Consider the following 25,350-nt stretch of genomic DNA (forward strand, 5'->3'; position numbering starts at 1 on the left):
TTTCTGTTCCCTCTAGTATCACATCTCATCTTGTGTCTAGCCTACTTCACTCAGTTCAGGTGCCCACCAGGCCTGTAGGCTTTTATGTTTGGGAATACTGTTCCTCTCTGTCCCTATTTTAGGATAGGCCTTTGTCCAGTGCTAGAATTTGTAAGAACGGGAACTCAGGTCCAAGAATAATTATTGTTTCCATTATTAAGCACCTGGGTTATGCATGGTCTGTGAGCCCCACTGTCTTTGTAATGCGGGGCACTCCTGTTTCTATGGATCAGGTACATTTTTTTGTTCCAAGCATTGTGTTAGGTGCATCACATAACTTCCTAAAAGGTTAGTAGTGGTTTAGACTAACTACTTGACTAACCTCCACCCCCATTTTATAATGAAGAAACAGGCCCATAGAGTTTAGGTATTTTGTGAAAGACACAACAACCTCTGGTAAGTGAAGCTGAGATTCAGACTCAAGTTCACCCTCCCAAGAGCTTGTGCTCTTTACACTGCACTGTGGGGCCTGACTATGACTTCTGCCTGGGAATCCAAGTGGACCCAGAGTGTCAAGTGGCCATTAACAAAGATTCAGGAATTCTTTATTCCAGCCCACTCCCCCTCAGCCCCCCAAGTCCTGTTGTTCCTGGTTGATCAGCAAGCCCTAATGTTTATTGGATACTGCTGGGGAGAGCTCCCAGATGTCATTCTGAGATTCTGAGCTGTCTTCTTGTGTCCACCCTAGCTGAGAGAATTGTAAGGGACAGGGTAGCTTTCCTAGGTGAGTTGTGTGTTTGGGACTCTCAGGCATCACTGACTGTGAAACTTGCTTAGGCTGCCTTAGGATTAATTTTCTTCATAATTTACATTCCCATGTCCACCTCTTACTGTTTTGTTCAGAAGAAGTTCTTGCATCCATATTTGGTGATGTCTGTCAAAATCCTGTATAATTTGTATCATCTCCCAAGCTGTTACAGAATATGAGAGCCCAGGTAATTTAGTTATTTTTGAAAAAAGATTCTTAGCAAACATAAAAAAGAAGAGGGGAAGTTTTTATATTCACTGCATGAGATAGACAGTATTTCCTGAAACAGGAGATATGAACCTCAAAGAATTTAAAATAAAACATTCATTTATTATTTTTTTTTTAAAGAAGGTAAATGAGGAAAAAAAGTAGAATAGTCAGTCTTTTTATCCTAAGTACAGATGAAATTGATTAAACTTTAAATACTGGCCTCCACACACCCGGTTTATTAATTGAAGAATTTCCTCTTACCCAGGATGGGAAGTTCACGTTAAAATCGAGCTTGCCCCTGAGTGGCAGTGACACTTGAGAACTGAACATTTTCCACAATCCTTTTTCTCTTCAGTGCTAGAGGAAATCCTAAAATGGTTAAAAGTGGGGGAGGGAGACTGAGGGGAGAGAGCAGAAACCATACATTTTAAGGAAGACTTCTTTCATTTCCTTGTAAAGCATGAAATCAAATTACAGCTCATGGCCCACAATTATTTTATTTCTACATTTCAAATTTTATTTTCTGCTCCTTTTCACTGTTCTTGAACAGGAGTTGTACTGTTGTGCAAAGTTCAGCTAAAAAGATTACCACAGATAAACTATGACACAGTAGCTTAAAGAAGCAAAAGGCAAACTGTTTGGTGAGGTTGGCAGCCCATAACCCATGGTGTCTGCATCTGCCTCCACCTGGACAGGAGAAAGCAGCAGTTACCACCCCCTTGATCTGAGGAGGCATGGTCACCTCTGCTTTTTCTGTGATGCCTGAGTCTGCCTCTGCTCTTCTGTAGAGAGCACTGGGAGTGATGTTCACTGTAGTGTCTCCTCAGGGTGGGCTACATGCCTATGCTGATGAATGGTGTGAGGGAATGCCTGGTGTAAATACTCCTGCTTGACAGGGTTGGAAGGTCATGCCTCTTCCAATTCTCATCCAGTCTCTCCTGTTTTGTTGAAGAGAAAGACTTGAGTTAGTGCTAGTATGTTTATTATAAGCCCTTGCCCTCTTTTAACAGAAAGCATGCCTCATGGTCAGAGCTTCAGCAGGCAGCATATCTAGTTAGCATTTAGTAATATTGCATCACATTGTTTTTTTTTTTTTTATCTTTACAATTAACTTCTCATGTCAAGTTTAATGCATCTATTTTGGTGTAAAGTTCTTTTTAATATAAATGTATTTGGTTAAAAAAATGACTTGATTTAAACATATGTAAGTAAATACTAAGTAAAGCTAGTTTCCATGATTTTGGTATACCCAGATTTAGAAGTTGCTCTAGCAAGCCTGACCATGGCTGGTTGTGGTGTGAGGATAAGTCTGTAGTTTCTATATTGTTCTTACAGAAGGATGGAACATCATTAACAGGATACCTTTATGATCTTTAAACAGACATTATTAGGTATCTACCTTCATCTCTCTTCTGCTTCCACGGTTGGATTGTAGGATCAAATCCAGACTACAGAGTTTCCTAACAGGAGCGATGCACACCAAGAGTGGTGCCTGAGATGATATTATGAGTGCAGGTATGGAATTAAGGGATATTAGCCATGGTAAGAAAGTTATTCCTTCTTTAGGGTTCTTTAAATTATTGGATTCTGTTAAGGAGGTGTCTGGTGCCTCTAGCTCTGGTGTCTGGTTAGAATTTAGTAGCAGGGTTTTTTATTTTTCTTGTACTTAAAAAAATTCTTTTGCTTATAGTAAATAATGATTTTTCACTGATACAAAGCTTTACTTTTAAAAATAAATAGTTTTTGAGTCAGTAATATAAGTGCATGGTTCAAAACTTAAAAGGTATAGTATAGACAATAAGTGGATCTTCCTTACACCCTGGTCCCTGTTTACTGAGTTTACTTCCCTAGAGTCAAACTGCTATGACTAGTTTCTTCTAAAAATTCCAAGGACAGTGATTTCAAGCATATCATTTCTCATGCAAAATTTGTAGACATGGTAGTGTACTGTGCACACACTTTTGGCAAGAGTACCACTCAGGGAATATAGAGCCATTGTGTGCTTTTTAGTAGCTGTGTAATATTCCGTTATGTGGATAATCAGAAATGTAGGTAAGTACTTCCCTTCTGACATGCAGTCAGGCTGGCCCCATGTGATTGCTGTTGCAGACACGATGCAGTGATATTCTTGTATGTGCCTCATTTGCATGTGGGATGTGTTTGGGTCACAGGATGTGTGCATTTGTACTTTTGATGTCTGTTGTCAACAGGACCTTCAGAAGTTTTGCCAGCATATAGGTCAAATGCACAGAATTGTCTGTCTCCCCCACAACCTTAACATCGGTGGTTATCAAATGTTTTGAAGGATGGTGTGGCCTCTGGAGCTGTACAGCTTGCCTTTGAATTTTAGCCCTTCATCCCAGTCATTTGACCTCATTTCCTCGTCTCACCATGGAGCTCATTCACCGGGCTGTCTGGAGGGCTTTGGGAGTCAGTGAGTATAACCTGCAGTGCCTGGCAAGGCAAGGACTTACTGCTCCTCAGCTCCTTTTATTATGGTCACAATTATTTTGTGACCATTATTTCACTAGGTGAAAACTCGAATCTCAGTGCAGTTTCAATTTGCATTTTTCTTGTTATTGGTGAGGTAGGGCATCTTATTATATGTCTGACTACATGTATTTCTTCGTTGGCCCTGCTTCCTCTCTGACTTCCTTTCAGCTCCCCTGCCTTCCTGGCTGATTGTCTGACACCCTGACAGCACATAGGGTCTTTGCGCCGGCCCTTTCCTCTGCCTGGAATGCTCTTCTTCTGGTTAATTGCCAGCCCCCTCTTCTCTGAGTCCTGGCTCAAATGTCTCTCCTCAGTGAGGCCTGTCCTGACAGCCTTATTTAAAATTGCAGCCTGCCTGCCTCCCATACATTCTTGAGCATTTTTTTGCTTCTCTGTTTTTTCCCCAGGACACTTACCATTTTCTCCCTTTCCGTAAGATTCATGAATTAGATGTATTATATGCTTTTGGCCTTACCTCATGACTGGTGAGCTCCACTTGTCAGGGTAGGGATTGTTCCCATCAGTGGGGTCCTGACAAGGAGAAGCTCAATGAATGTGTTGTTATCTGTTTGTTGATATTGTTTCTATTTTTGAATGGATTGTTGCTCTTTTTATTATCAATGTGAAAAAGTGTTTTAAATATTAAGGAAAGTAGTCCTTTGTGGGTAGCATTTTAAGCTTCCTCCCCCCATCATCTTTGGCCTTTATCATATTTTTTTCTGTGCAGAAATGTTTGATTTTTATATTTAATTTATATGTGTTTCTGGGTTTTGTGTCTTACCTAGGCGTTTTTTACTTTTGAAATTATAAAAAATTCTGTCATCATTTTTCTTCCAGTACTTTTCCAGATTTATATTTTCATGTTTAAAACTTTGATCCATTTGGAATTTATTTTGGTGCAATATGTAACGTAGAGTTTTGATTTTAGTTTTATTTAGACAGCTACCACTGTCCTTGGGTCACTGTGGTATGCTTTTCCCAACTTACAGATGTGGACAGTGAGGCTCAGAGAAGAAAGGTTACTTACTCAGGATTTTGCAGCCAGCAAACCTCATTCTACACCACTGCCGTCTCTCAATCTAGGTGTTTTGCCATAAGTTTCCAGTGTTTATTGTGCTTTGACTTTTCTTCCTTTTGGCAGGGGTCCAACACCTGTTTGTCTGAAGCTGTTTATTTTTTTCCTTGGTCTCTTACATGGGCTCTCTTTCATGTTTTCCCTGTTTCTGTGCCGCTAACATTGCTCCCATTATTCTCGTGGGTTTCTTTTCTAAAAAAATTAAATTTATTGGGTGGCATTGGTTAATAAGATTATATAAGTTTCAAGTGTTAAGTACTATAATACATCATCTGTCTACTACATTGTTTGCTCATCAATTCTGTCATATATTTAACTTCCTTTACCTTCTTTAATCTCTCCCTCATCTTTTCCCCTCTGGTAATAACCATGTTGTTGTCTGTGTTAATGAATTTTTTTTTTGTTTGTTTGTTCATTTGTTGCTTTCAGTTTTATATCCTACATATGAGTGAAATCGTTTGGTTCTTGTCCTTTTCTGACTTACTTCACTTAGCATGATACTCTCAAGATACATCCATGTGTTGCAAATGGCAGAATTTAATCTTTTTTTAATGTCTGAGTAGTATTCCATTGTATTTATGTACCATATCTTCTTTATCCAATCATCTATCAAAGGACATTTGGGTTGCTTTCCATGTCTTGGCTACCATGAATAATGCTAACACAAACATAGGGGTACATACATCTTTACAAATAAATGTTTTCAAATGTTTTTGGTAGGTATCCAGAAGAGGGATTGCTCAGTCATATGGTAGTTCTATTCTTAGTTTTTGGAGGCACCTCCATACTGTTTTCCATAGTGGCTGTAATAATATACGTTTTTCCACATCTTCTCCAACTCTTGTTATTTCTTGTTTTATTGATAATAGCCATTCTAACAGGTGTAAGGTGATACCTCATTGTGGTTTTGTTTGCATTTCCCTTATAGCTAGTGAAGTTGAGCACTTTTTCTTATATCTATTGGCCATTTGAATATTTTATTGGGAAACAGTGTACAGGTCCTATGCCCATATTTTAATGGGATTGTTTTTTGTTGTTGGTGATGAGTTGTGTAAGTTCTTTATACATTTTGGATATTAACCCTTTAACAAAGGTATTATTTGCAAATGTCTTTTCCCATTCAGTTGGTTGCCTTTTGGCTTTGTTGATGGCTTCTTTTGCTGTGAAGAAGTTTTTTATTTGATATAGTCCCATTCATTTATTTTTGCCTTTACTTCCTTTGCCTTTGGGGTCAAATTCATAACTCTGAGGCCTTGGTACAGAAGTTTAGTACCCATGTTTTCTCCTGTTTATTAATTGTTTTAGGTCTTATATTTAGGTCTTTGATCCATTTTGAGTTAATTTTTGTATATGGTATTAAAAATAGCAGTCTAGTTTCATTTTTTTGTATGTGGCTTTCCAGTTTTCCTCCTGGGTTTCTTTAGGTGATGATAAATGTCCTTTTCACCCCCTCCTGAAAGACAGTACCTCTGGTTTTGAATGTGTCCTAGAGGACACTGGCAGTTTACTTTTGCACCTTGTCTGCTCTTCTTCTTTTTCCCATCTTCAGGGCCTTTTCATTTGCTCTTCAGGATATTGTAGGGTCCCCAGAAGACTCAGAAATGCTGAAAATAGAAAAAGCAGAAATTTGAAGTCAGTCAGCCCAGGTTCTAGCCCCGCCTCTGCTGTCCACTATTGTGCGACCAGACCTCAGATTTCTCGTTGTTAAAATGGGAGAGTCTCCTCTGCATGGTATTGTGGTGTGGATGAGAGCTAAGGCATGCCAAGCATAAATCAGAAGCTCATATGCCATCAGGAGCCATGCTGGTAGTATAAATGCTGGGTATCAGGTAATAGGGAGTAGTGTGGCCCAGAGTAGTATTGTAATATATTGCTGTTCTCCAGGGACAGCAGCTTCTTAACCATTTCAGATGCAGGCCCAGTGCTGTCACATCTGCTGACTCATAAAGATTTTTGTGTGCTCTCTCTTGAATTACAAGTATTGATAGTATGTTCATATTCTCAGGGGCTCCATGCAGACTAAATAACTTTTCCAACCCTGCGCATCTTACATGTCAGTTTGCAACTGGTGATGTGAAGTCCCAAGCCTAGGGCTTGGTTGCCTGGCCAGCTCCCAGTCCATGGTGGCTGTTGTTTGGAGTGTGACCATATCTTTTAGGTTTCTTGTTAGTCAAGCAGCATGCTGGTTACACTGGTTGCCAGGTCAGCTCCACTCCTGCTTGTTACCTATGGTATTTAGAATGCCTGAAATGTGTTCTTTTGGTCCATTTGGTGGTGTGGCATATCATTTATCTAGAGAACAGGAAGCTGGGGTTTCATTGTTAACATGTCCTGGTTTCCATACTCATGTCTCCTGGCCTGTCTGGAGGAATTCAGCAGGATGTTTGTGGAGGAGCCCACCTTTGCAGGCTGGGTTAAAACAATAAGGATTTCCTACCCATTGGTGGATACAGTGCTCCAGGCTGTTGGCTTGTACTCACCAAAGACCCCTGTGAGGGACTCACGGATACTGCTGGATTTGGGGGAGGAATTGTTAGTATTTGTTTCACATTCGTGTTAATACTCTTTCTCCTCCTCTTATAAAGGGTATAGGGCCTTTGTGTATATATGAATCATCAGGAAGGAGATTGCCAGTTTTGGAGCTCTTACTGTGCTGGACATTGTGATACAAATAACTGCTTCTGATAGTGCTCTTGTATGTGCCAAGTGCTGTGCTAGCACCCTTCTTGCTCCTTCAAGCATTGTCCCAGGCATCAGCATCCTACAGAGGAGGAATCCAGACTCTACGAAGTGAACAGTTGCATTTGTCTGAGTCTGCGCAGCTGGCAGGGGTGGAGCCGTGCCTCCGCTGGAGGCCTGACCGGTCTGCTGGCCCCCAGGCTGCTGCTTCCCTTGCCTCCCTGTGTGTCTTCTCGAGTATTGGCGTAGGCTTTCCTAGCTGCTGTCACATTCTTCTCGCAGGAGGGCAGCACCCCTTTCCGTAGTGTTCCTTGTTCACATGTCCCAGAGCAAAATCTACCATCATTCAGGGCTGTCTCCTATTTTCGTATCAGAGGGTCTAATGGAGTCACTAGAAATCAAAATGGAGTTGTCGTCCCTGTTTTACAGATGAGGAAGTGGAGCTCAGAGAGGGTAAATAGTATTAGGAAACTGTCCTCCCTCTGAAGCTGTTCATGAAATTGACTGTCTGATAAGAATGAGTGTCAAGATCCTCTTAGCCTCCTCCAGTTACCTGGGCCTCGCCAGGCCTCTTGGCATGCCACTGAGGGGTTTTGGGCTTGGCCAGGGTCTTTAGACTCTTGAAGTCATCTCATGTCCCACAGTAGATGATGTGACCCTGGTGATTGTGTAGTAGGATGGGACAGAATGAATGTTTGACATCAGGTGAAGGAGGCGGGGATGAGGAGAAGGGTTATTAGGCAGTGTGTGCAAGTCAGACACGGCCTGTGCCAGGTAGGGGGCCAGGACCTGACCATTCCCTTGCTCTTCCTCCTCCACCACCCCTGCACTCTGCCAGTAGCCTTAGTTTTTGCTCACATGTGTTTGCCTGGGGCCATATGGATTAGTGGGAGCAGCTGGATCCTGAATGCTGAAGCTGAGCCAGAGCTGGGAGCTTGACTTGGCACCAATAGCCATCAGTGCAACTCCTACTTACTGAGGGCTCAGCAGGCCCTGCCCTGCGATTCTCCCCCAAACTTTTGCAGTGAGCACTTTCCTTTAGACTTTGATTTGCATAAGAGGAAATCCAATCCCTGGTAGGGCTATGATTTGGATACCCAAACCCTGGTCTTCCTCTTCCTCCCACATGGACCTTGGATCCCTGACTGCAAGATGACCCTATTTGCTAAGTCCCTTCTATTTCCAGATCTTTTGATTCTGTGCTGAGGAGGGTGGGACAGACATCCCTGGTACACTGGTGTACCCTCTTTGAACCAGTAGGAATTCTACAGAGAAACTCCAGGCTCACCCTACTTTGACAAAAGTATCAGAGGGAGGAAAATGAAAATGCACAAAACTGAAACACATCTGAATGGATTCTCCTTAAGGGTGCAGAGTGGCCTCAGTGTGATGGAAGTCTTGACACCTCCTGGCAGAGAGGCCTGAGATCACTGAACCTGTTTGAATCTGACCAATACTGGGCTCTCGCCCAAGATGGATGGCTTGGGGGAAGTTATTTAACATGCCTGAGCCTTAGTCTCCTTGCCCATAAAATGGAGAGACAAGCAATACATTGAATAAATCAATAAAGAGAGCAGCAATAATGATAGCGCCTGGAATTATAGAGCTGCAGCCCTTCCTTTTACTGGCCTCTAAGGAGCTGCACTCTGAGGGGGACCCCTGAGGGGCTGACACACATGCCCCTGCCTGTGTACAAAATAAGTTTTTCACTCTGGACATAAGATCACTGCTCAGGGATGCAGGGTGCTATGGTAGAAACAAGGTGTCCCAGATTCACATCTTTCTGACTGTGTCCTTGCTTCTTGACCTTGACTTGTTTACTTCACTTCTCTAAGCCTTTCATTTTTGTTTGTTTTTTGTTTTTGTCTGCGGTACCTACATTGCAGAGTTGAGATGCAGTTTAAAGGAGATGAAGATGCATGGAACATCATAGTACATGCCACAGTAGGAGTTCTAGAAGGAAAAACAATTATATCAGCTAATGTTGTTGAGGATTTCCTGTGTCCTAGGTGCGGTTTTAAGCCCTTTTTCATATGTTATCTCATTTAATCTTCACAGCAATCCAGTGACTTGGGCCATCATTGTCCTTTTTATACAGATGAGGAAGCTGAAGCACATGGAGATTTGTTGCATTCTACACGTGACTGTAATAATAATAGGATATAAATTGCAGTTTTATATTGTTCATAACAATGTATTTACTTTGCTTATTGAATATTTAATGCCACCAGTTGAAATACATTGTTCTTTATTTTAAATTTAATATGATTTCTTTGGTTTTCAGATGCCTATAGCTTTTGATTAAAAATAAAATTTTGACTAACTTTTTGATTTTGTAGTTGCTAAAATATACTTAAAATATGTTTAAGAACATATTTTACATTCTCCTTCTCCAGCTGAACCTTCCTTTCTGAACACCCTTTGTTTCCTTTAGTCCCAGAAGTCAAATTATATCTCACAGATAACTTATACTTTGTTAAATGCTGACCTTTGTAAATTTTTCTTTTTTAAAATTTTCAACATGATTAAAATATATAATTTATGAAGTTGGAAATTTTAAAAGTACTGAGAAACTATAACCCTATTATAATTATTCTGCAGAACTTAAAAGCAGCAATTTTTAACCAGTGTGCTGCAAGAATTTTTAAAACATGCAATACCTGACTATTTATTTATTTATTTTTTTAATGTTTTTTATTGATTATATTGTTAAAACAGTTCCAATTTTCTACCCCTTGCTCCCCTCCACCCAGCACCCCCCTCCCCCACCAATCCCCCCCAAGTCCATATCCCTGGTTCGTAAAAATTAACTATCCCCCTCCTCTCAAATATTAGGACCCTTTGTAATCTTGTAAAGGACAATGGGCGAAGGTCTCAAGCTCCTCTAGCTGCTTCAAGCTGGACATGGTCGTCGTCCTACCTACCCTTGGGTCCAGTAAACCCTAATAAGAGTGGGGGTGTGGAGGGGAGGGTGGCCTTCCCACATGGGGAAGGATCGTGCAGACTCCAAGTCAGTTGGCTGTCTCTGGTCAACGGCGTGCTTGGTTTAACAGGCTGGTGTCCTTGTTGTGTTCTGGGGGCAACAGATTTGGCGAAAAGGGTTAAAAGACATCATTCAATCCGTAACTACTAGATGACAAAAGGCAGGGATTAATTTTTCAATGTTCCATATTAGGGAAAAAAAAAAAGGGCTTCTTTGTAAGAAGGTGTGCTAGGCACATCTCACCTGTCCAAAACCCTTTTGCCCATTATACTTAGTTTGGGCTGAGGTAAATAGTTTAGGTTTTCCCCCTCTCAGACCTCTGGGCCTTTTCTGTCCAAGCCATTAGGATAGAAAAGAGAAACCCGTTTTAAAGTGAAGCCCACAGACCACCCCATTCTTCCCCAACCCAGCCATTTAGTTCAGCCAAACCGTTGAGTCTCAGGAGGCAGCGCTGCAGAGAGGATTAAGTGAGGCTCATGCGTACAATCACTCAGGTAATGCGATCATAGGCTTATGTCCTTTGAAAACAGAAAACACGTGTTAATTTATGTAACATAACCCACAAACAAGTCTCTAAATCTGTAAGACTGTCCTATTGGGAAGACATCCAGTTGCAAGGCACTTGAAATTCTATTTGCCTGCAACTTGAATATCTTTGATGATATCACAAACATGGTTTAATTTTCAAGTGAAACCATATTTTCAATGAGAAGAAACTTTTAAGACTGTTAGTTGCCCTATTTTATAGTCTACTACTGATCATTGTCTCCCTGGCTGGTTTGGCTCAGTGAATTGAGCGTCGGCCTGCGAGCTAAGTGTCCCTGGTTCGATCTTCCAGTCAGGGTACATCAGAGAAGGAAAACTCTGATTCCAAAAAACATCCGCTGCCTTGCTTCACACCTCTTCAGGGGAAAGGCTAAGGGAGTAAACCCCGACAGAAAATCCGGAGCCGGAGTCCCTAAGGCGGTTTGACGTTGTAGTCAACACCGGCAACTCCTGCGGCGCACCTGAAGCCAAGCTGTATTGACTCCGTCTTTTTCTTGGACCCTTCAGCTGCGAAGAGAGGGGGGGGTCTGCTGCATGGGCAACAGCAGACCCTCCATATCACCCTGCCCAGGCTCTGTAGCTTCAGCTTCACTGGAGAGGACACTCCAGCGTCATCGCAAGATGTCGATTCAACACGGGAGGAGACAGATACCATGTCACTCCCGAGTCGGACTGCACAGCCATTCTCGGGGGTGCAGATAGACTCTTAAGAAGCTACACCATCGTCTCTCGAGACGGACGGCTGCCGAACTTATTAGATTGAATAGTTTTTTTGTGGAGTCTAAAGGATTTTCTATGTACACTATCATGTCATCTGCAAATAATGACAGTTTTACTTCCTCTTTTCCAATTTGGATGCCTTTTATTTCTCTTTCTTGTCTGATTGCTGTGGCTAGAACTTCCAAGACTATGTTGAATAGGAGTGGAGAGAGCGGACATCCTTGTCTTGTTCCTGCTCTCAGGGGGAATGCTCTCAGTTTTTGCCCATTGAGTATGATGTTGGCTTCAGGTTTCTCATATATGGCCTTTATTATGTTGAGGTATGCTCCCTCTATTCCCATTTTGCTGAGAGTTTTTATCATAAATGGGTGTTGTACTTTATCAAATGCTTTTTCCGCATCTATTGATATGATCATGTGGTTTTTGTCTTTCATTTTGTTTATGTGGTGTATCACGTTTATTGATTTGCGAATATTAAACCATCCTTGCATCCCTGGGATGAATCCTACTTGACCGTGGTGTATGATCTTTCTAATGTGTTGCTGGATCCCGTTTGCCAATATTTTGTTGAGGATTTTAGCATCTATGTTCATCAGCGATATTGGTCTGTAGTTTTCTTTCTTTGTTGTGTCTTGACCTGGTTTTGGAATTAGGGTTATACTGGCTTCATAGAACGAGTTTGGGAGTCTTCCCTCTTCTTGTATCTTTTGGAATAGTCTGAGGAGGATAGGAGTTAGTTCTTTCCTAAATGTTTTGTAGAATTCACTTGTGAAGCCATCCGGTCCTGGGCTTTTGTGTGCTGGGAGTTTTTTGATTACTGCTTCAATTTCACTAGCTGTTATTGGTCTACTCAGACTTTCTGCTTCTTCTTGATTCAGTTTGGGAAGACTGTAGGTTTCCAGGAATCTGTCCATTTCCTCTAGGTTGTCAAATTTCTTGCCATACAGTTGTTCATAATAATTTCTTATAATTCTTTGTATTTCTGTTGTATCAGTTGTGATTTCTCCTCTTTCGTTTCTGATTTTATTTATTTGGGTGCTCTCTCTTTTTTTCTTGATGAGCCTGGCTAAAGGCTTGTCAATTTTGTTTATCTTTTCAAAGAACAGCTCCTACTTTTGTTGATCTTTTGAATTGTTACTTTAGACTCTATGTCATTTAATTCTGCTCTGATCTTGATGGTTTCCTTCCTTCTACTTGATCTGGGTTTTGCTTGTTGTTCTTCCTCTAGTTCTTGTAGCTGTAGGGTTAAATTTTTTATTAGAGATTCTTCTAGCTTTTTTAGGTAGGCTTGTATTGCTATGAACTTTCCTCTTAAGACTGCTTTCGCTGTATCCCATAGGTTTTGGGTTGTTGTGTGTTCATTATCATTGGTTTCCAGGAACTTTTTGATCTCTTCCTTGATGTCATTGTTAACCCATTCATTATTTAATAGCATGTTATTCATTCTCCACGAGTTTGAATGTTTTTGAGTTTTTTCCTTGAGGTTGATTTCCAATTTTGAGCCATTGTGATCTGAGAAGATGCTTGATATAATTTCAATTTTCTTGAATTTATTGAGGCTTGTTTTGTGTCCTACCATGTGGTCTATCTTTGAAAATGTTCCATGTGCCCTTGAGCAGTATGTATATTTTGCTTCTTTGGGGTGTAAACTTCTATATATATCGACTAAGTCCATTTGATCTAAAGTGTTGTTCAGTGCCTCAATATCTTTGGTGTTTCTTTGCTTTGAAGATCTGTCCATTGTTGACAATGGGGTGTTAAAGTCCCCTACGATGAGTGTGTTGCTGTCTATATCTTTCTTGGAGTCTTTCAAAATTTTCCTTATATATTTGGGTGCTCCTAATTTGGGTGCATATATATTTATATTTATAAGGGTTATATCTTCTTGATGGATTTTTCCCTTAAGTATTATGAAATGCCCTTCTTTGTCTCTTTTTTATGGACTTTGCTGTGAAATCTGTTTTGTCTGATATAAGTATTGCTACCCCGGCTTTTTTTTCATGTCCATTTGCTTGAAATACTTTTTTCCATCCCTTTACTTTCAGTCTGTGTAGATCTTTTGTTCTAAGGTGGGTGTCTTGTAGACAGCATATATGTGGGTCATTCTTTCTAATCCATTCAGCTACCCTATGTCTTTCAATTGGAGCGTTTAATCCATTTACGTTTAAGGTTATTACTGATAAGTACTTATTCATTGTCATTTTTCCTCTTTGTGCTCGTGTTCTTCTCTGTTTCTCTCTGTTTCTTTATCTTCTTAGAGCAGGCCCTTTAGCATCTCTTGCATTGCTGGTTTGGTGGAGATGTATTCTTTTAGTCTTCCTTTGTCTGAGAAACTCCTTATTTCGCCTTCCATTTTGAATGAGAGCCTTGCTGGGTAGAGTATTCTTGGTTGTAGGCCTTTGTTTTTCATTGCTTGGAATATTGTTTGCCATTCCCTTCTGGCTTGTAGTGTTTCTGCTGAGAAATCTGAGGATAGCCTTATTGGAGCTCCCTTGTATGTTATTAGTTGTTTCCCTCTTGCTGCTTTTAGGATTCTCTCTTTGTCTTTGGATGTTGCCATTTTAATTATGATGTGTCTTGAGGTGGGCCTGTTGGGATTCATCTTCATTGGGACCCTCTGTGCCTCCTGGATTTGCGTGACTCTTTCTCTCCTCATGTGAGGGAAGTTTTCTGTCATTAGTTTTTCAAAGAGATTTTCTATCCCTTGCTCTTCTTCTTCTCCTTCTGGAATTCCAATGATACGGATATTGTTACGTTTCCTGTTGTCCTGCAGCTGTCTTAGAACCTCTTCAGTCTTGTTCAGTCTTTTTTCATTTTGTTGCATTGGGAGTTTTTGTGTACGTTGTCCTCCAGCTCGCTGATCCGATCTTCTGCTTCCTCTAGCCTGCTTTTAATTCCTTCTACTGTGTTCTTCAATTCAGAGATCGTATTCTTCATTTCCTCCTGGCTCTTATTGATAGCTTCCATGTCCTTTTTGATGCTGGTATAATTCTCAGTAAGTTCCTTATAGTTCTTCTGGAGTTCACTGTAGTTTTTCTGGAGTTCTTTGTAGTTTCCGCTGAGCTCATTTAGCTTCTCCATAATCCATGTTTTAAATTCCGTATCTGATATTTTGCTCCCCTCTATTTCATTTAGCACTCTTTCTGGGGATTCTACCTTTCCTTTTGATGGGAGGTTGTTTCTCTGTCTCCCCATTTTTGTGATTCCTTTTGTTTGTTGGTGCTTCTTAGAATGATCAGTTCTTCCTGGATCTGCCTCTGGTAGCGTCAGATCATGTACCAGACTGGCCCTAGGCAGCCTCTTGGAGACTTCCAGTAATCTACTGCCTTTGTCTCTCTTCTTTAGTTGTTACTATGCTCAATCTGTGGTTGGCCATCAATCTTAAGGACCGTGGGTGTGGCAACTTAATTCCTGTATGCAGGGCTTTTATTTCCCCTTAGTATGATGCCACTTGGAGGGGAATGGTCTGTCTGCTGTACTGGGGCTGAGTCAGCACTGGCTGGTCCTGGGAGGGGGTTAGTGTAGCTTCCACTTACTCCTCCGCCCTCCTGGATCTCCGTCTGTGTTGTCCTTTATGATATTTCTTTAATCTGTCTGGTTGTATTTCAGCTACTTTTTGGTGGATCTTTTTCTCTGGTTAGTTGATTGAGAGTCACTCTGCCCACCTTGTCTTGAGTTCTTTTGTGAAGGTGTCAGTCACTCCTCTCCGCATTTGTTCCTCCTGGATTGTCTCCTTAACAGGAGCAAACTGAGAACACTGTCCCTACTCCGCGGCCATCTTGGTCCCCTCAATACCTGACTATTTAGTCAGGGGCACTGACCTCTTTTCTCTTACATTGTCCCATAAAAAATGATAACAGAACTTCTTGTCAAGATGGCAGCATAGGCAGACAAGGCTTGCCTCTTTGCACAACCACATCAAAATTTACAACTAAAATATAGAACAATTACCACTGAGAATCATAAGAAATTGAGCTGAATGGATGTCTGACAACTAGAATGAAAGAAACCACATCCATCCAGACTGGTAGGAGGGGCACAGCCGCGGAATGGGCTGGTCCCTCACCTATGTGTGGTGGATAAAAATTTGGGAGGGATATTACAGAAGCAAGGAGTCCCAGCCCCACACCAAGTCTCCCAGCCCAGGGTTCCAGTGCCAGGAAGATAAGTCCCCACAACTTCTGTCGACAAAAGCCAGCGGGGATTGAATCAGTGGAAGAAACATCTGGAGCCCCAAGAGGTTCCTCTTAAAGAACCCACACATGGACCCACCTACACAGACTTGTCCCTCTGAGCTCCAGCATCAGGGTGACAGCTTAAAGGGAATCAGTGGTATACAGGGAGAAACTGAAGTGCCTGACATCAAGGTGAGCATAGGGCATTGTCCTTTTTCTAAGCCCTTCCCCTTCAGAGCTGGCAAGCTGGTGCCATATCTGCAACTCTATCAACCTGGATAACACTGTTTGACTTACCTTGGAGATCCCCAGAGACTCTGCCCCACACAACCTACCGTTCCACCCAAGCTGCTTTTCCATATGAATATCTGGTCTTGGCTCATGCTTTCCAACTTCCTAAATCCTCTCGAGCAAGCTACAACTGGCCTCAGTGAGCCCAAGGCTCAGCACTAGAGGCAACCAGCCTAGATTCACAGCTTGGCTTCACCTGAGAATCTCCAAGCCCAGCACAAATAGCAGCCATCTCAGATTACTTTATTGCTCAGACAGGTTAGACCCTGCGCAAAACACAGGTGGGGGCTGATCTTGGCCTATACCACCTGGGAAACCCCAGGGCCAGTGCTCCCAGTGGATAGCCACACATCACATTGGAGCACCACCACCCTGCCCTGCACAGTTAATCCTCCAAGGAGGGTGGAAGTTAGTGGTCAGTGGTCACAGCCAATTTTTGCAGCTGACTGGCCTGGGTAAATCTCTCCCATTGACCAACCAACAGCTACCAAAGCTCAACTACAAGAGGAGGGTGTACCTTGAGTACCCAGCTTGGATGATAGGGGAGGCTGTGTTAGTTACTGGACCCTATGGGACAGCTACTACATTAGGCCACACTACCAAGAAATGGGCCAAGGCAGCTCAACCTAATACATAGAACAAACACCGGGAGGCTGACAAAACAAGGAGAAAAAGTAACATGGCCAATATGGAAGAACAGATCAAAACTCTAGAAAAAGAACTAAATGAAGTGGAGATAAGCAATCTATCAGATACAGAGTTCAAAACACTGATTATAAGGATGCTCAAGGAACTTAGTGAGGACCTTAGCACCATAAAAAGATCCAGTCAAAATTGAAGGTCACACTAATTAAAATAAAGAACAATTTACAGACACAACAGTAGAATCAATGATTTAGAACATAAGGAAGCAAAAAACAAGCAATCAGAACACTGAGAAGAAAAGGGAATCCAAAAATATGAGGATAGTATAAGTGGCCTCTGGGACAACTTCAAGAGGCCCAACATTCACATCATAGTGGTGGTGCCAGAAGGAGAAGACAAAGAAGAAGAAATTGGAAATCTATTTGAAAAAATAATGAAAGAATACTTCCTTAATTTGGTGAAGGAAATAGACGTGCAAGTCCAGGAAGCACAGGGAGTCCTAAAGAATGGGTACAAAGAAGCTCACTCCAAGACACATCATAAATAAAGTGCGAAAGGTTATTGATAAAGAGAAAATGTTAAAAACATCAAGAGAAGAGAAGTTAGGTACCTACAGGGGAGCTCCCATAAGACTGTCAGCTGATTTCTCTAAAGAAACTTTGCAGGCTAGAAGGGATCGGCAAGAAATATTCAAAGTCATGAATAACAGGGGACTAAGTCAAAATTGCTCTACCCACCAAAGCTATCATTTAGAATGGAAGGGCAGATAAAGATCTTCCCAGACAAGAATAAACTAAAGGAGTTCATCATCACAAAACCATTATTATATGAAATGTTAAAGGGACATATTTAAGAAAAAGAAGATCACAATTATGAACAATAAAATGGCAAAAAAATACAAATCTATACACAGTTGAATCTACAAAACAATCTAAGCAAACAAGAATAGAGATAGAATCATGGATACAGAGGGTCCAAGAGGGTGGAGGAATAAGTGAAGGCTACACTAACCTCCTCCCATGATCAATCTGGAATTACAACTGAATTATGAAGAAATCATCTGGAGTAGCCAACTGAACACTAGCTGAAGAGAAGCCTTATAACCATGGACAGCCAGAAGAAGCCATTTCATCACAACTTGACTAGTAGGAAGTGCGGAGACACAAGAAGAATGGCTGGACTTACACGGGTGGCAGCTGAAGGGACAGAGAAACATCTCAACAGCCAGGACTTCTCCCAGAGAAGGGTAGGGTCTAAACCCCAAGTTGGGCTTCCCAGCCTACAGCAACAGAGCCAAGAATAAAACAGTACCCAGCTCTGAAAACCGAAAGCTGCTGGGTTTTTTGACAGCCTGAGAGAGACGGCTGGAGACAGAGATTCTTAAAGGGACCATGCATGAAAATACATTGGCACCCACTTACCCTGGGATCCAGCACAGGGAGGGAAGAGTGGACTAGAGACTCTTAAGGAGAGTTTGGGGCATTGGCTTTCAGGAGAGAACTGAGGGAGCAATGGATGGGGTCCCATGCTGACTCCTCCCCCATGTGGCAGACAGACCGATCCCCTCCAAGTGACATCAGCCTGAGGGTAAGCAATAGCCTTACCAGCAGGAATTAACCTGCCCCGCCCGGAAGTGCTTAAGCCTGACAGCTGATCACAGATTGAATAGATTAACAGCTGAAGGATACAGAGAAAGAACAGTGGATCTCTAGTAGTCTTGAACACGTTGCCTAGGCCTAGACTGCTAAACAATCTGACGTCACCAGGGGTGGATCCAGAAAGTTAAGTAAATGCACCTCTACAATAGTATACAAAACGTGGTGGGCAGAGTGACCCTCAGTCAGCTAGCTGGAGAGAAGGACCCAACAAAGAGCAACACAACAACAACCAAACCCGAAATACAAGTACACAGCCCAAATGGCATAAAGGGCATCCCAAGAGCATCAAGTTCAGAAGTTCAAGGAGACCGCACCACTGAATCCCATAGGTCTCCTACCACAAGGACACATCGTGAAAACAGGAAGTCAAAGCAGATCAATCTAAGAAGCAGAAACAAACAAGAAGAGTCACCTAAAATGGGGAGACAAAGAAAAAACATCTTATCGAAAGGAAAAGACGACTCCCCAGAAAGAGTGCTAAATGAAATAGAGGCAATCAAACTATCAGACATGGAAACTATCAATAAGAGCTAGGAAGAAATGAAAAAATAAACTTCTGAATTGAAGAACACAGTAGAAGGAATTAAAAGCAGGCTAGATGAAGCAGAGGATTGAATCAGTGAGCTGGAGGACAAGGTTGAAAAAATTCCCAGACAATACAACAAAATGAAAAAAGACTAAAAAAGAATGAAGAGGTTTTAAGAGAGCTGCAAGACAACATGCAGTGGAGTCATATCTGTATCATAGGGATACCAGAAGGAGAAATAGAGGAGCTAGGGATAGAAAACCTGACTGAAAAAGTAATGAGAGAAAACTTCCCTAACTTGATGAGAGAAAAAGTCATGCAAGTCCAGGAAGCACAGGGGGCCCCAATGAAGATGAACTCGAAGAGGTCCACACCCAGACACATCATAATTAAAATGGCAGTATTAAAAGACAAAGAGAGACTCATAAAAGCAGCAAGGGAGAAACAGCTAATAACATACAAGGGAGCTCCAATAAGGCTCTCATCAGATTTCTCAACAGAAACACTACAAGCCAGAAGGGAATGGCAAAAAATATTCCAAGCAATGAAAAACAGAGGCTTACAACCAAGACTACTCTACCCAACAAGACTCTTATTCAAAATGGAAGGTGAAATGAGTTTCCCCGACAAAAGAAGGCTAAAAGAATATATCTCCACCAAATCAGCATCGAAAGAACTACTGAAGAGTCTGCTTTAAGAAGATGAAGAAATAGAGACAGAGAGGAACACAAGTACAAAGGAGAAAAAAGACAATAAGCACCTAAATGTAAATGGATTAAATGCACCAATCAAAAGACATAGGATAGATGAATGGATTTGAAAGCATGACTCAAATATATGCAGTCTGCAAGAGAACCACATCAGAACAAAAGATCTATGCAGACTGAAAGTGAAGCAATGGAAAAAAATATTTCAAGCAAATGGACATAAAAAACAGCTGGGGTAGCAATACTTATATCAGACAAAACAGATTTCACAGCAAAGGCCATAAGAAGAGACAAAGAAGGATGTTTCATAATACTTAAGGGAAAAATCCATTAAGAGTATATAACCTTTGTAAACATATATGCACCCAACATAGGAGCATCCAAATATGTAAGGAAAACCTTGAAAGACTTCAGGAAGGATGTAGATAGCAACAGATTCACAGTACGGGACTTTAACACCCCATTGTCAACAATGGACAGATCTTTAAAGCAAAGAAACACCAAGGATATTGAGACATTGGACAACTCTCTAGATCAGATGGAATTAATTGATATATATAGAACTTTTCACCCCAAAGAAACAAAATATACATTCTTTTCAAGTGCACATGGAACATTTTCAAAGATAGACCACATGATAGGACACAAAACAAGCCTCAACAAATTCCAGAATATTGAAATTGTATCAACCATTTTCTCAGATCACAGTGGCTTGAAACTGCAAATCAACCTCAAGGAAAAAACTCAAAACACTCAAACTCATGGAAAATGAATAGCACTATTAAAGAATGAATAAGTTAACAATGACATCAAGGAAGAAATAAAAAAGTTTGTGGAAATAAATGATAATGACCACACAACAAACCCAAATCCTATGGGATACAGCGAAAGCAGTCCATAGAGGAAAGTTCATAGCAATGCAGGCCTACCTAAAAGGGATAGAAGAATCTCTAATGAAAATATCTAACCCTACAGCTACAAGAACTAGAAGAACAAGAAACAAACCCCAGAGCGAGTAAAAGGAAGTAAATTAACAAGATCAGAGCAGAATTAAATGACATAGAGATTAAACAAACAATTCAAAAGATCAACAAAAGTAGGAGCTAGTTCTTTGAAAAGATAAACAAAATTGACAACCCTTTAACCAGGCTCATTAAGAAAAAAAGAGAGAGGACCCAAATAAACAAAATCAGAAATGAAAGAGGAGAAATCACAAACGATATCACAGAAATACAAGGACTGTAAGAAAATATTACAAACAACTGTATCACAAGATATTTGAAAACCTAGATGAAGTGGACACATTTTTGGAAACATAATATTCCCAAACTGACCCAAGAAGAACCAGAGAGCCTAAACAGACTGATAACAACTAATGAAATTGAAGCAGTAATAAAAAAAATCCTGGCACACAAAAGTCTTGAACTGGATGGCTTCGCAGGTGAATTTTACAAAACATTTAGGAAGGAACAAACTCCTATCCTCCTCAAACTATTTCAAAAAATCCAAGAAGAGGGAAGACTCCCAAACTTTCTATGAAGCCAGTATTACTCTAATTCTAAAACCAGGTCAAGACACAACAAAGAAAAAAATTGCAGGCCAATATCTCTGATGAACATAGATGCTAAAATCCTCAACAAAATATTGGCAAACCAGATCCAGCAACAAATTAGAAAGATCATACACCACAATCCAGTGGGATTCATCTCAGGGGTGCAAGGATGGTTTAATATTCACAAAACAATTAACGTAATACACCACATAAACAAAATGAAAGACAAAAATCACATGATCATATCAATAGATACAGAAAAAGCATTTGATAAAGGACAACACCCATTAATGATGAAAACACTCAACAAAATGGGAATTGAGGGAGCATACCTCAACATAGTAAAGGCCATATACGAGAAACCTTGAAGCCAACATCTACTCAATGGGCAAAAACTGAAAGCATTTTTCCTAAGTCAGGAACAAGACAAGGATGTCCACTCTCTCCACTCCTATTCAACATAGTATTGGAAGTTCTATCCACAGCAATCAGACAAGAAAAAGAAATAAAAGTCATCCAATTGGAAAAGAGGAAGTAAAACTGTCATTATTTGCAGATGACGTGATAGTGTACATAGAAAATCCTGTAGACTCTAATAAAAAAGTACTTGACCTAATAAGTGAATTTGGCAAAATAGAAGGGTACAAATTTTATATATAGAAATTGAAGACATTTCTGTACACCAACAATAAAAAATCAGAGATTAAACTGGAAAAAAAAACTTATTTACTATAACAACAAGGAAAATAAACTACTTAGAAATAAACTTAACCAAGGAGGTAAAAGACCTGTACTTTGAAACCTACATAACACTGAAGAAAGAAATTAAGGAAGATACAAATAAATGGAAGCATATACCATGTTCATGGATGGGAATAATCAACATCATTAAAATGTCCATACTACCCAAAGCAATTTATAGAATCAATGCAATTTCTATTAAAACTCCAATGATATATTTCACAGACCTAGAACAAATATCTCAAAAATTTATATGGAACCAAAAAAGACTCCAAATTGCCTCAGCAATCTTGAGAAAGAACAGAGTAGGAGGCATCACAATAACTGATATCAAACTATGTGACAAGGCCACTGTAATCAAAACAGTCTGTTACTGGCATAAGAACAGACAAACAGATCAAAGGAACAGAATAGAGAGTCCAAAATAAACCCAGTTCTCTGTGGTCAATTAATATTTGACAAGGGGGCAGGAGCATCAAATGGACTAAAAATAGCCACTTCAACAAATAGTGTTGGGAGAACTGAACAGGGACATGCAAAAAAAAAGAAACTAGACCACCAACTTACACCATACACCAGAATAAACACAAGATTGATAAAAGACTTAAATGTAGGCTGTGAGACCATAAAAGTCCTAGGTGGAAACATAAGCAGGAAAATTTCAGGTATTCCATGCAGCAGTATTTTTGCCGGTATATCTCCTAGGACAAGGGTAATAAAGGAAAGAATAAACAAATGGGACTACATCAAGCAAAAACTTTCTGCTCTGATAAATAAAACATCAGCAAGATGAAAAGGGAACCAATGGTGTGAGAAAACTTATTTGCAAATTGTACTTCAGATAAGGGCTTGTCTCCAAAAAATATAAAGAACTTATGCAACTCAACACCAGGAAGACAAAGAATCTAATTAGAAAATGGGCAAAGGACCTCAACAGACACATCTTGAAGGAGGACATACAGAGGGCCCATAGGCATATGAAAGGTGCTCAACATCAGTAGCCATCAGAGAGATGCAAATTAAAACCACAATGAGATACCACCTTACACTGGTCAGAATGGCCTTCATCAACAAATCAGCAAACAAGTGCTGGCAAGGACATAGAGAAAAGGGAATCCTAATGCACTGTTTGTGGAGCCACTGTAGAAAACAGTATGAAATTTCCTCAGAAAAACTAAAAATGGTACTGTCTTTTGATTCTGTGATTCTGCTGCTGAGATTATACCCAAAGAATCCTGAAACACCAATTCAAAAGAACCTGTGTACCCCTATGTTCATAGCAGCACTATTTACAATAGCCAAGTGCTGGAAACAACCTAAGTGCTCATCTGTAGATGAGTGGATCAAAAAACTGTGGTACATTTACACAGTGGAATACTATGCATCAGAAAGGAAGAAATAACTCCTACCTTTTGCAACAGCAGGGATGGAACTGGGGAGTTTTATGCTTAGGGAAATAAGACAGGCGGCGAAAGACAGATACCAAATGATCTCACCTAGTAGAGGAACCTAATGAACAAAACAAACAAATGAGCAAAATAGAACCAGAGGTATGGAAACAAGAAACAGACTGACAGTGATCTGCGGGGAGGGGGAAGGGAAGAAAAGGGGAAAGAAAGGGAAGGGGCTAGTCAAGGAACTGTTATACATGATCCATGAACATGAACAACAGGGCAGGGATTGACTGTGGGCGAAGGTGGGGGTGGGCGAGACAGAGGACAACAATGGAGGAAACATGAGACAACTCTAATAGAACAGCAATTAAAATTAAAAAAGAAAAAAAGGGAACAGAAGAATCATGAATACAGAGAGTGTTTTGATGTTTGCCAGATAGGAGGTGGCGGTATGGGGGAATGGATGAAAAGTTGGGGGGATTAAGAAGTAAAAACAGGTAGTTACAAGATAACCATAGGGATGTAAAGTCTTTCTTTCTTGGCAGCCGTCCGTCTCGAGAGACGATGGTGTAGCTTCTTAAGAGTCTATCTGCACCGCCGAGAATGGCTGTGCAGTCCGACTCGGGAGTGACACGGTATCTGTCTCCTCCCGTGTTGAATCGACATCTTGCGATGACGCTGGAGTGTCCTCTCCAGTGAAGCTGAAGCTACAGAGCCTGGGCAGGGTGATATGGAGGGTCTGCTGTTGCCCATGCAGCAGACCCCCCCTCTCTTCGCAGCTGAAGGATCCAAGGGAAAGACGGAGTCAATACAGCTTGGCTTCAGGTGCGCCGCAGGAGTTGCCGGTGTTGACTACAACGTCAAACCGCCTTAGGGACTCCGGCTCCGGGTTTTCTGTCGGGGTTTACTCCCTTAGCCTTTCCCCTAAAGAGGTATGCCGCAAGGCAGCGGAGGTTTTTTGGAGTCAGAGTTTAGTATAGGAAATGGAGTAGCCAGAGAACTTTAGTACATGACCCATGGACATGAACAATGTTGAGGGCATTGTCTGAGGAAGTGGGGGTTGTTGGATGGAGGAGAGGCAAAGGGGGGAAATCAGGACAATTGTAATAGTATAATCAGTAAAATGTAATTAAAAAAAAATAACAGGCAACACAACAACAGTCCTCCGGTGTGAAAAAATCAAAATTATACCTTTTTTTGTCATTGGAAAAAAAAATTTCTTTTGGTGTGCTGCAGAATTGTAGTAGTTTATGTGTGCCATGGAAAACGTTTGAAAATTGCTGCTTTAAAGGATTGTATAGTCAGTACAACCAGATGAAAAGTTCCGATCAATTGAGAAATATAGAGGGTCGTTTGAACATTGCAAGTTTTTGACCTGTTTCCCACCCATTTGGTAGCTCTGTCTCTCTGGTCTCAGTACAATTTCCTACTCCTGGTTCATGAGAATTGGGAAGGATACTGTTTGATTCATTGTAGCAATACTAGGGATTTTGAAAAAGAGAAATTGGGACAGTTATGTTACTTCCTGTCATATGAAAGAAAGTTTGATGAAGAAATGGAGTAACTGAGACCTACATTCACACTCAGGCAACAGGTAGTTGCCTGATGTTGGCCGCAGTTTCCAGGTGTGCCCTGGTTTCCAGTAGGGTCAGTCTAGTCGATGTGACCTCTGGTGTCCTTAGAAATCTCTGATAGTGGCTGCACTGCAACAGTCTGTTCCAGAGGCTGGCCTTTTGGAGCAGAGCTGTGTGCTCCCTGCAACAAAGGTTGTTTGTAGGTGTTAGAGTGTGGCTGAAGAGGAAATCCCCATGGGCCTCTGAGGGTTTGGGTATTATATTATATGTTTATCTTTCTGGGTTTGTCAGTTCACTTTCATTTCCCATCACCAGGATCCCAACAGATGGGAGATGGGCTAAATACTTGGAATATATCATCTTTCACCTCCTGCCACTGGGCCAAGAGAAGGCACTCCTGGATAATTTTATAGACCAATAGGAAGTTGAATCTCAGAGAAAAGGACCAGATTCCTCATAAAGTGGAGGTGGTAGGGGAAACTATCATTTGCTCAGTCAGTCCAACAAAGATTGATTAAGCTGTGCCTGAGCTAGATCTTATGCTGGTTGCTGCAAATACAGATTGAAATCCCAGGCCTTGGACTGTGAGCTCTC

At 41.0% G+C, this 25,350-nt stretch overlaps 1 protein-coding gene across 6 annotated transcripts in view; it reads left to right on the forward strand.

Annotated features, from left to right (window-relative positions):
* The window catches only part of EEFSEC (eukaryotic elongation factor, selenocysteine-tRNA specific), a 387,397-nt gene that overhangs the window by 103,272 nt on the left and 258,775 nt on the right, over nt 1-25,350 (forward strand). Inside the window, exon 1 of one of the 6 annotated variants that reach the window (XM_090285917.1) lies at nt 3,374-3,431. The exons of 4 other annotated variants lie outside the window; for them this stretch is intronic. In XM_090285917.1, the coding sequence (XP_090142043.1) occupies nt 3,389-3,431 (43 nt within the window). In that variant the 5' untranslated portion in view covers nt 3,374-3,388. Of the gene's footprint in view, nt 1-3,373; nt 3,432-15,840; nt 15,861-25,350 lie in introns of those variants that run through there. One more of the 6 variants, XM_090285920.1, reaches the window with a different exon arrangement.

This window comes from Furipterus horrens, unplaced genomic scaffold (assembly GCF_987537825.1).
Source record: "Furipterus horrens unplaced genomic scaffold, mFurHor1.1.pri manual_scaffold_8, whole genome shotgun sequence".
Taxonomy (NCBI): domain Eukaryota; kingdom Metazoa; phylum Chordata; class Mammalia; order Chiroptera; family Furipteridae; genus Furipterus; species Furipterus horrens.